General features: G+C 35.2%; 1 protein-coding gene across 1 annotated transcript in view; it reads right to left on the reverse strand.

The window, feature by feature from the left end:
• The window catches only part of LOC136030338 (ATP-binding cassette sub-family F member 3-like), a 44,477-nt gene extending 39,014 nt beyond the window's left edge, over window positions 1–5,463 (reverse strand). The window contains exons 1-3 of the mRNA XM_065709255.1: window positions 5,271–5,463; window positions 3,151–3,259; window positions 613–778 (exon numbers count right to left, since the gene is read on the reverse strand). Coding sequence (XP_065565327.1) covers window positions 613–778; window positions 3,151–3,259; window positions 5,271–5,343 — 348 coding nt within the window. The 5' untranslated portion in view covers window positions 5,344–5,463. The remainder of the gene's footprint in view (window positions 1–612; window positions 779–3,150; window positions 3,260–5,270) is intronic.
• Window positions 5,464–12,339: the final 6,876 nt, after the last annotated feature.

The raw sequence follows: 12,339 nt of genomic DNA on the forward strand, positions 1-12,339 counted from the left end.
ATGATTTAAAAAGACATCTTTTGTCAAAACCTTTCCTTTTGATTCTGTTTCATCCAAACATTTCGACAATTGATGCCTAATTAAAAGTTCTAACTTGAACATTGGTAATTTTTTAAGTAATCTATTTAGTTTGTGGAAACATTATTTTGAATTGACAAACCAATAAACGATTATCCAATTGATTTTCTATAGATTTGAAAGGAGAAAAGTAGTGCAGAAAAATTTAAGTACGTGTAGGGAAAAGTGTAGGAGAAAAATAAGTGTGGAGAAAAATTTACTGCATATCAAATTAATAAAACTAGATTTTTTGTTTAAAACATAATACTGCTAATTTCTGGAGTTCTCAGCAATTATTGACTTGTCAACTTTATTACAATAAATAAGGAACAGGTTAAAATAAAGTGTATTTTCAAAAAAGAGCAAATTACTCTGACCTTCAGAGTGTTTAAGGGGGTAGTAGCCTCACTCTGATTTGTGGTAAATAATTTTTGTACATTTTCATTGTAAGACTGAACTGTTAGGTATATTGTCTGCCCATTTTAGGTTTAAATACAGCTCTTCATATTTCTTTAGAAACTTATTTAATTAAAAAATGAGGAAGAGTTAACCAACCTCTCTTTGAAGCTTCCACATACTGTTTTCACTTGCTTTGAGAAGATCTCCTTCAATCCTCATTGACCCTATATGAATTGGTGCATCAAGTATTCTAGTTATTTTGCCATTTTGAGCATTTTCAAATTCTGGCCCAATAATTGATAGAATTTGATTGCATAAATCTCTGGAAAGGAAAATAAGAGTAAGCACATTTGTTCAAAATCAATAAACTACACAACATCACAAAACACAGATCCTAAAACCAGACTGGTAACAGTACTGGTCAAGGCAGAAGCTTCAAAAGCTAGCTAGCACAAGAGTGATACGCTAATGGATGGCTTGATGGTTTTGTAAGCTCATAGTAAAAGTAGTGGTTTGTTTCACTCTTAGATTAATAATTGAGAAGTGCCTGAGTCATCCAACGCCTTTAGTCCTCAGTTGTATAGATTATGAGTGAGCGTTTGATTCTGCTGATAAAAGAGCTTTAGTGAAGGTCCTATCCTTGTATGTGTACCAGATAAATAAAAAAGTTATTTGTCCCATGTACATGAACAACATTGCAGCAGCTAAGGTAGGAAATGAGATTAGTAGCTGGTTTTGTATTAGATCAGGAGTTATGCAGGGTTCCCTTATATCCTCATTTATATGGGTCATTCTGATGGACTTTGTATTAAGGGGCACATCAAAGGCAATGGGAGAAAATGGAATCAAATGGAGAAGTAGAACTCTTATACACTTAGAATATGCCAATGATTTAAGCATCTTAGGTGAAAATGCTAGTAAACCAAATGAACTTTTAGAGGTTTTGGGAACTCGCGGTGGGTTTGAAAATTAATTTCAAGAAGACTAGGTCACTGAGACTAGGAATAAGTAAAGATAAACAGGTGATTTTGGGTAATGAGAAGATCAATCAAGTGGACAGCTTCACTTACTTGAGGCAGTACTATTAGTGAAGATGGTGGGTGCAAAGAAGATGTTAAAAATAGAGTAGCCAAGGCCCAGGGTGTTTTTCACTGCTAAAAAAGTTTGGAAGAATAGTTAGATAAATCTGCAAATCAAGATTAGAATATTGGAAGAAACAGTGATCACTGTGGTCAAGTATGGTTCTGAAGCGTGGGCCCTCTGATAAATGGAGGAGGATTTGCTAGATGTTTTCCAGAGAAATTCCCAATGGATTGTTTCGAGTACTTGACTGACAGACTGTATCTCAAAAAGTAAGCTGTGCAAAATACATGGATCAATCCTGCTTTCAAGGTCTATAATGCCAGAAAGGATGAAATGGCTAGGACGCATTCTGCAGATGAAGACTGACAGACTGTCAAAGATTGTCCTTGTCTGCTTAGGGCCAAACAAAAGCAGTAAATCCCTGAATAGGCTAAGAGGATGTTGGGGAAATGGTAACTTCTTGGGAGGGTGTAAAGAGGGAGACTTCAAATAGATTGGGATGGAGGAGTGGTGTGTGTAGCTGTGTTGGCCTCAATCAGCTTCTGCTTCAACATAATTTCCATCTTCACTCCAATAAAATCTTACACAGGAATATACAGAAGAACTTTTTTCCATGCATAGTTGATAGATTAAATAAGTGAATTCCTCTCCACTCCCTTTTTACCGGTTACTGTGCACTGTTTATCATACAGATTTTGACAATTTTCTTTTGTGTTTTTATTTGGTCTAATTCTTTTATAAACTCTGTGACTTTCAATAATGTATGATTTTCTTTTTTATACACCAATTTTCTCTTTGTGTGTAAGTCTGGCTTATGATAGCCTTTTTTGGAAAAATCTACTATTTTCAGTACTTTTTCTCAAATAGCAGCTTTACAGTTTATTTAAAACAAATTGCACTTTTACATATAAAAGATTATTTGTCACCATCTTTGAGCCCTTATGCACTGCACTCACAATTCTTGAAACAAGATTCAGAATTCTCCATGGAACAATAAAAACTGTGGAACCACAAAATCTATAAATTATAAACCCACTATCATTAATCTGCCCAAACCTTCAGTACAAACCATAATCTTAATTAAAAGCAAATTTCTTCAAATAAAAAGTAAGAAGTGGTGTTAAAAATTAGAACACACAGGGATGATATTAAAAAAGAGGTGTATTAGCTCTCAACATGCATACTAAAGTGTCACTTGCCCTTTTTCTTCTGATTAGGATTTCTTTATTAGAAGTGAAGATATCTTCAAAGCTTATTTCAAGAATAGTCAGGTAATGTCTAGAATACAAAAATAACTAACTATATTTAGAAGAGCACATTGAGTTTTCAATAGATCAAAAGAGTTCTATAGGGTTAACTTGAAAAACAGGGTACATTCCTCTTATTTTTCAATGTAATTCATATCTTTTTTTAAGTTTTAACATGGTTATGCATGCTACTTCTACTGGATTTCTTTTTTTATTACTTGTAAGATGGGTGCTATTTTCTGCAATAATCTTTACCAATATTAATTTTGTTTGTCTCAAACCTTCTGTTCATGAATATACAATGAGTTTTTTTCTTTGTATATTCAATTTCTTTCATAAATAGCACAATATCCAAGGTACTTACTTTACATCACCATCAGTTGCACCATCAACTGCTTCATGGACAAAAGGCCCAATTGCATCATAGACATCATCAGAAGTGAAGAAATCTTCAAAGCTTGTTTCAAGAATGCCTAAGAATAAATAAAAAAAACAAGAAACCAAATAAAACTATCATAGCACTAACATGCAATCCTATGTATTAAAAGAGAGAGAGAGAGAGAGAAAGGTTTATTTGAACAACAATCATAGCTCAAATGGCTAATTTGATATTGAAATACAAAACATGTTATTATGCACTATTATATACTGGTGTAAAAAGAGGGATGAAAAAAAAGTTCTGGTAGCAGTTTGTCTGTGCACACACAGGCACAATTTTTAGTTTATGTCTTGTATGGCTGACTGTCAGGGCTTCTGGGGGTAAAATGTCATGGTAAGCAGGGTTGGACAGCAGCATTTTGCCAAACCTCAGGATAAGGTCACCCATACAGAGTCCCAAACTTTGGAGTTCAAGGGTTGCTAGAAAATTCTGGTAGGAAATGTCTCTATTACTCAGGATGATCCTGGTTGCCCATTTTCAGACTGACTCCAGTTTCTGCATTAATTAGACAGTTCTTAATACTGACAGGCCCCAAACAGGACAGGCATATTCAAGTATGGGGCATATGTAGCACAAGTATGCCCATAGAAGACTGTGGGCATTGCACCAAAGCAAAGCATTATTGAAAGCATTTGTAGAGATGTGTTTGCTTTATGGGTCACATTATTAATATGAGAAGTAAGGGTGCAATCATGTGAGAAAATGACACATAGTATTTTTGCATCACTTACAACAGGGAAAGAAACTTTGGGGGGGGGGAAGTCTCTCTATAGCAGGTTCAGTCTAAGTATTTTTGACTTAACAAAGTTAATAGTCAATTTTGTGTCAGAGTACTGTGAACTTAGCAGATCAAGTGATTTTTGGAAATGGTTTGGTGGGGACATTGTCATGAAGAATATAGGGGAGTAAGAGCAACAAATGGTTGACAATTTTATATTTGTTGGTATGTTCTACCAGCAAAAAGTTAATGATGGCAAGAAACATTATTCCTGCCAGTTTTGTCCCTTGTGGGGCAGTGCAGGTTACTTTACTCCATTCTGAGTCACAGTCCTCTTCATGTAAAGCAAATACTTTGCTGTCTTTCACACAGAAAATCAAGCACAATGGATAGTGTTTGGCATTTCGCACCCATTCATTTTAGGTTTTGGCAGGCCACTAGGTGTGATAGAAGATCAAAAGCTTTACAAAAGTTGATGGCTGTTAGGTTGACAAAACAAGCCTTGCTTTTCAAGCCATTTCAGGCTTGAAAAGCATTTTATTGTTATTTAACTGCTGAAGTAGTGCTCAGCTTTTGCAAAAATGCTAAGATTTGTACTAGGTTCATTTTTAATGGGTAATTTTAATATTACACTTCTTCAACAAAAGAGAAGTTGAAGGAGGCTGAAAATGTTGGAAATTTCTTACCCTAGTTTGCCAAAAAGATTCTAGGCTGCCAAAAAAAAACCTCAGCCTATTTAACATAAGACCTATGACACATGATTATATTGAATTTATATCAAAATATATTGTAAGGGCAACATGTGGGAACCATGGCAAGCTGATTAATATAAATAAGTCAAATAGGCTATCATGAAGTAGGCTAGTAATTTTGCTGTTTTAAGTTCTATTTATATTTTTAAGGCCTATCTGGGGTCAGAAAAGGGATGGGTTGAAAAGAATATAGAATAAGGAATAACCTAGGCTATAATGATATTAGCCTACTTTTGTTTTATTGAAATATTTTCTTTAAAAGAATGGCAGGTTAATCTAGACTGTGTTATGTGCATGTATTATTTTTTATAGTATTTTTTCTGAATTTTGAGGGTTTCAATTAAATGTGTCCTTGTTCCTAATGCTTGCCAAAATGGTATGTTGTCTATGTTTAGGCCAATCCATCAAGCAAAGCAAATGGCCTCTAGGATGAGAATAGTACGCACCTAAAACTTTAACATATATTCTAGTAGTAGAAAAACATCAGTGTTTTTCAATAAGTAGGCTACACAAACATTTTCACTATCAATAACTAAAAGTTTTGGAGGACCAACTAGCCTAATAATTTACTCTACCTTCAATATATTCTAGAAGATCTCCATCAATCCTTGGGAATTTTGATCTTAATAGTGGCTTGATATTCTCCATTCTTTCGAGATAGGAATCAAATTTACCTCTATAGGTTTGATAGGCAAACTATTTATTTCAGAATAATTCAGTAATCGTTGTTCCTATCTGAATAAATTCAGAATATATTTCACAATTTTTATTGCCATCTAAGAATAATAGAAGTATTGTGCCGCAGCTGCTCAAATAGGGTGCGCTATACCTCGCATAAGCCACCGAGTGGACGAAATAAAATGACTCTCTATCTCTCTTTTAAATCATCTTCACTGTACAAATTTATTTTTGAATAATGAGTGAAACTTTCAAATTGTTAAAAAATAATAAAAGTTCCGATTTATGCAGCGAAAACTGCAATATCACAACACTTATAGCTGCCCCAATATGAAGAAAAAATAGGACAAATAGCATGAGACAGACTTTTATATATAAATCTTTCCAAAGAGATCTTCCATAAAAAGAATAAGCCTCACTATCTTTATTTTTGCAGATTTAGATTTTTGAAAACGGTGCAACTATTGATGACTGTGAAGAATAATGAAGCTAGGAACTCATTCTAAATAAATTACAACCTGCGCTAGTTTGACATATGATCAGATCCCATTCAGATTAATATAGCCATGTGAATTACTTCATATTAATGCCGCTTTTCCCAATAATAAACAATAGTTTCATAGCTTTTATTACTATTTCTTATGACCACAGATATTATTTCAACCAAAAACTTTTGATAACTGTCTTTTTAACAAAAAATAATGTTTCACGTTCTTGCTTGCTATAAACTGTGCCATTTTAATGTCTCTTGGTTTGTCAAAAACTAAGTTATTTATCATGATTGGTAAAAATGGCTGTCATCTGAATATATCCGCCAGAGGCTTAATTTCTATTATGGTTAATTGAAGTGCGCGTAGCTGTGATGGCCTTATGTGGCTTGGTACTACAGTAGGTTGTTAGTAGTAGTAGCTCTAGTTAATGTAAGCATGAGAATAGATTTGGTCGGATTAAAAAGAAAAAAGTAAAATATCATTAAATTGCTAACTATGCCCCTGTATGAAACTTTGTAGGAAAACAACTCATTTTATGCCTCTGACCCTTTTTCCCGAATCTTCGCTGTGGGGTTGGGCCTTCGTGGATAAGTTACAAAGCTTTGATTATGATTTGAGTTTGGGTCAATATTCTTAAACAGTGGTGGTAAGTCGCTCAAAAATAGAAGCCGCGGTAAATTTTCATTCTTCTTTTATCACAAGTTATGGGCAACCCCGTCATATCAATTCATCTATCTTCCTATTTTTCCTGCTTTGTTGTTGATTCTTCTTCTTTTTAATAATATGGGACCTTGTGTCAAGAATACAACCCTCTTTTTTCCGTCTAAAAATGGCTTTTTAGTTGTTGACAGATTGCTACAAATTATGCGAGGGTTATTCAAGGAATACACGGAATTACATAATTTCTTTGCCATAACAATCAATTTATTTTTAAGTTTCGCCCCGTCAAGTTTGATGCACTTCTTCATATGATGCTTCCATCTCTTGTGGTATTTTTGAAGAAATCTAGAGACTCCAATATGATAAATGTTTTGAAAAATTTTTTGCTTCATTAGCACTTTTGAAAAGGACGATTTTCAACTGCTGCTTGACTTCTTCTGGGAAAAAGCCAGACGAAAATAGGTCTGGGCTGTATGGTGGATACAGCGAAATTCCAACGTAAATTCTATCAGAACTTCTTTTGTAACGCCTAAAGAATTCACTGGATTTTTTTCGTGATGGAAGACAATTCTGCGATGGAGCATCTAAAAAGTTGACATACAACACCCCCAGGGTCAAACAATAAAGTTGACATTACCTTGTTAACAATATTCGACATATTTTTCGAATACCACATGTCTGTCATGTAGTAGCTTTGTGAATTCAAGGCATTGAACTATTCGTCGTATATCTTAAGTTTGATTCTCTTTGTGAGGGTTTGGTCCTCTAAGCGTTTAACTGAGGTTGGTAGTTTGCGTTGTTTGTGGCATCTCGACAAAAAGATGAGGCTAAAAGATCAGCTAGAGAACGAAAAAAGGAAGCAGACAGGAGAGAAAGAGAAAGAAACAGGAAAGAGATAGGACGTAAAACAAGGCTAATAGAAGCCTTAAAGATTATTTTGGTCGGTACGCTCAGAGACACCATCTGGACCAAATCTTGGGGCATGCCACCCCCACCTTCCTTCGATTGGCTTCGTATCGCTTAAGTAAAAATGCCACTTTCGGCATGCATCAATCAAGTGTCCTAAGTCAAACACGTCTCAGCACCCGTGTTTTGCTTCGAAATGCACTGTAACCGAACATAGAACTCAGTCACATTTACCTCTGAGACAAACTATTAAAACGAAGATTACAATTACGGAGGTTACGTTGAACTTTATTCACAAGTAGATAATTCAACTAGAGTATAGAATGACGGCTCCTCAAATATTGAATTGTAATAACTGAGACGGTCGTCTCCTGCTGTAGACTACAGAAAATTTTTCATTATTTCTATTCCATAAGACAAACGATTATTTCTTATTGTTATTACAGAAAGTGTGGCTGCAATAGTTATTTCTGATTAAGCATACCCAAAAGATTAAATGCTGGTCGTAGTCCAAATTTCCACCAAATCCTTCTCTGCAGAAATATCAAGAGAGTTGACTGAAGTGATCACCTTTTGTTCTAAATCACAGATACTTTTTCACCATTTTTAGGCCATAAGACAAATTATCATTGCTTGCCGTTGCCAAAGGAATCGTGGTTGTAATATGCATTAGTTTAGTTATTCCCAAATAAGCCTTTGGTAATACATGAAGATGGTCGACAATGTCTATGAAATTCTCGAAATTTTTCAACTTATTGAGCAAAAAACGCTTAGCAATACGAGCTTGGGATCTGAGAAGAATATTGCTAACAACCAGCTCGTCGTAAAGAGCAGAGATTTTGATCTGCTTGAGCAACCTTTGTGTCCATAAACTTGGTTAAGTTTGGATCCGAAGCTTCTAGTGTACTCGCCACTGACAGTTTATTTGTAAATTTTCTGTCAAACTCGGTTAGTAGACAGTTGAAAGTCCTAAAGTACTCTTTTTTTGTTTCTTCCGCAAAAGTTAAAGTCCGGTTGCCGGATTCAATGGTGTTCTTGAGGTCCTCGCGTCGAAATTATTCACAGGTTCATTTCAGGTGCTTGGTGATTTTTTTTTTTAGTTCTTTAAGGCAGTCTATTCTGACTGACAAATGAGGGTCCGGGCAAGGTTTCATTCACATCAGGTGCTTTGATTTGTAGTCATGTTTCAATTTTTTGTTTTCTCGAAAAGCGATACGAATTAAGCACCTGGACGATCAGAAAGTTCACTTCTTTTGACTTTAATCACCTTTCTTGATGGGGAATAGCCAAAATGACGGATTGGAACTATTTATTCAACAAGTTTGTCCGCCCAAAATTTCTTGTATGTTGTTCAGCTGGAAGATGTCCAGGAGCGATTCATTTGTCTTCAGGAGCCCAGGTATTCATACCCGTTTTTTGAAATATTTCTGATGTGCGCTTTTAACACCCTTTTGACGCCCTTTTCACCTAAATATTCTAAGCCTCCTCACAAGTTGTTGCAACTGAAATAGTAGTTGGAGTAGTTTAGTAGCGGTAGTAGCATAAGTAAAAGTACCAGTAGTATTAGCGCTCGTAGTGACATGCATATATTACCTTTTTGTCGATTGATCTTCCCCTCTAAGTATTCTCCGAAAGTTTCAACTTAATACTCAAATCAATTCCTGAGATACGCCCATTTGACATTATGTATGCACATAGTGTGTTTTGATTTAGTTCGAATTCCTCCTCAATATTCTGTAAAATATTCACTTTTATACGTGTAACCTTAATTGCATTAGCAGCATAGTAGTAGTGGTAGTAGTAGGAACAGCAGTAACATTAAAAGTGTATAAATAATAGCAGTAACAGTAGTAGCAGCAGTATTAATAGTAGTAGTAACAGGTGCATTTTGCCTTGTAGTCAAATGAACATCCCACTCATGCTCCTGAAGTTTTCTCTTGATATGATAAGCCGTTCGAAAAATACTACTGATAAACCCATATCAGCAATCTGTACGCACATAGTACGTTTTGGGTTAGTTCAATTTTCCTCTTAACGTTTCCTAGGATTTTTTTCAGTATCTTCAGCTTTAGTAGTACTCGCTACAGAAGTAGTAGTTTTAGTGATAGTAGTGATAGCAGTAGTAGTACCTGTAGTAGCATTAGAAGCAGCAGTAGTTGTAGTAGTAGTAGTAGCGTGCAAATATTACCTTTTTGGTTAATGGATCATCTCCCTTATCATTTCCTGAAAATTAAAAAAAAAATATATATACTCAGGCATTCCTGAGTTACACCCTTTTGACAACCCATATGCAGTTTCGCTCTCAATCTTTGAACACCAAAGATTAGTCCGTATATTACGCTTGCTCTGCAATAGTACTGTCCGACAAAGTAGTTCAAATAGAGTCCACCCTGTCGTGAATGAAATTTTCCAGACTTTCAGCATCCATACTCTTCATGTGGTAGCACCAGATTGGTGTTTCTTTTAAATTACCTTTCTCAAATTACTAGAATGACTAGCTGCTCTTTCTTTAAGTTGTTCTTTTGTTTCATGGACTAGAACGGCAAAATATTTGATGCTTTTGTTTCTTGCCTTATCGTGCGCTGAGGTCTGTAACACATCGCCAAAATTAGATCTTTTTGGCATTTATGGGATCTATAGTGACCATGTGACATAAAACGCTATGATTCCCCTGCAATCCATAATGGGTTTAAAAATTGTTGTTTTGCAACCTGATTTCTAAATGGTGAAAATTTAGCCAAAAATTATATAAAAAGTTATTAGATAAAAAACATGATAAAAAACACTAGCTGTTGACTACTTCCTGACTCCAACAAAGTTCATAACCGATTTCAAGAACAAATGTAATTACATGTTGAATATATGTCCCATAAATTTGAATATACGTCCCACAAATCTATATCTATGTATATATAAAAATAAGTTGTCTGTGTGTCTGTGTGTCGACTGACGTCATGTTTTCGACTGACGAAATTACAGACCGGGACATCGGGACACAAATGACGACCGGGACACCGGGACATAGGGAATATAAATGACGACCGGGACACTCAAGAGAAAGCGACCGGGACACAAGGAATGTTCGATTAGCAATCACCATCAACAAAGCACCGGAACAAAAATGACGACCGGGACACAGGGAGTATAAATGACGACCAGAACATAAGTAAAAAAAAACTAAAAAAAATAAAAAGGTAAAAACTACAAAAAAACTAAAAAGAAAAAAAACTAAAAACTAATAAAAAAACTAAAAAACCTAAAAAAATAAAAAAACTAAAAAAGACGAGAAAATAAAAAAAAGGAAAAAACTGAAAAATAAAGGAGAAAAACAAAACTAAAAAAATAAAATAAAAAAACTAAAAAGAAAAAAGAAAAAACTAAAAAACTAAAAAAAAAGTAAAAACCAAAAAGAAACTAAAGAGAAAAAAAGGGGAAAAACACAAAAATTTATTTCATCATATACCAATTCAAAAACGAATGTATATACAGAACGGGACACCGGGACACAAATGACACAGGGAATATAAATGACGACCGGGACACAGGGACACAACTGCAACGGGGACGCCGGGGGGCACAGGGGGATATATAAATGACGACGGGGACACAGGGAATGTTCGATTAGCAATCACCATCAACAAAGCTCAAGGGCAATCATTAGAATCATGAGGTATAACTAAAAAAAACTAAAAAAAAGACCAATTCCAAAACGAATGTATATACAGACCGGGACACCGGGACACAAATGACGACCGGGACACCGGGACACAAGGAATATAAATGACGACCGGGACACTCAAAGAGAAATTACAGACTGGGACACCGGGACACAAATGACGACCGGGACACAGGGAATATATTCGATTAGCAATCACCATCAACAAAGCTCAAGGGCAATCATTAGAATCATGAGGTATAGATCTGAATACGGAATGTTTTCCCATGGACAATTATAAGTTGCATGTTCAAGAGTCGGTAAACCTGACAATCTATTTATATGCACAGACAATGGGAAAGCGAAGAATGTTTGTGTGTCGACTGACGTCATGTTTGTTGACTGACGAAATTACAGACCGGGACATCGGGACACAAATGACGATGGGGACACCGAGACATAGGGAATATAAATGACGACCGGGACACTCAAAGAGAAAGCGACCGGGACACAAGGAATGTTCGATTAACAATCACCATCAACAAAGCACCGGGACACAAATGACCACCGGGACACAGGGAATATAAATGACAACCAGAACACTCAAAGAAATATTACAGACCGGGACACCGGAACACAAATGACGACCGGGACAAAAATGACGACCGGGACACAGGGAATATAAATGACGACCGTGACACTCAAAGAGAAATTACAGACTGGGACACCGGGACACAAATGACGACCGGGACACAGGGAAACAACAACAACGGGGACGCCAGGGGGCACAGGGGGATATATAAATGACGACGGGACACAGGGAATGTTCGATTAGCAATCACCATCAACAAAGCTCAAGGGCAATCATTAGAATAATGAGGTATAGATCTGAATACAGATTGTTTTTCCCATGGACAATTTTATCTATTTATATGCACAGGCAATGGGACAGCCAAGAATGTTGTATATTCGCAAGTTTTACGTAGTTAAAAATATATATATATATATATATATATATATATATATATATATATATATATATATCTATTATGAAAAGAGAAATCACCAATGCAACAGCACAAACACATAAAAAAAAAGCCAAGAATGTTGTATATTCGCAAGTTTTACGTAGTTAAATATATATATATATATATATATATATATATATATATATATATATATATATATATATATATATATATATATATATATATATATATATATATATATATATATATATATCTGGCTTAGAGG

The sequence above is a fragment of the Artemia franciscana genome, chromosome 8 (assembly GCF_032884065.1).
Source record: "Artemia franciscana chromosome 8, ASM3288406v1, whole genome shotgun sequence".
Lineage (NCBI taxonomy): Eukaryota > Metazoa > Arthropoda > Branchiopoda > Anostraca > Artemiidae > Artemia > Artemia franciscana.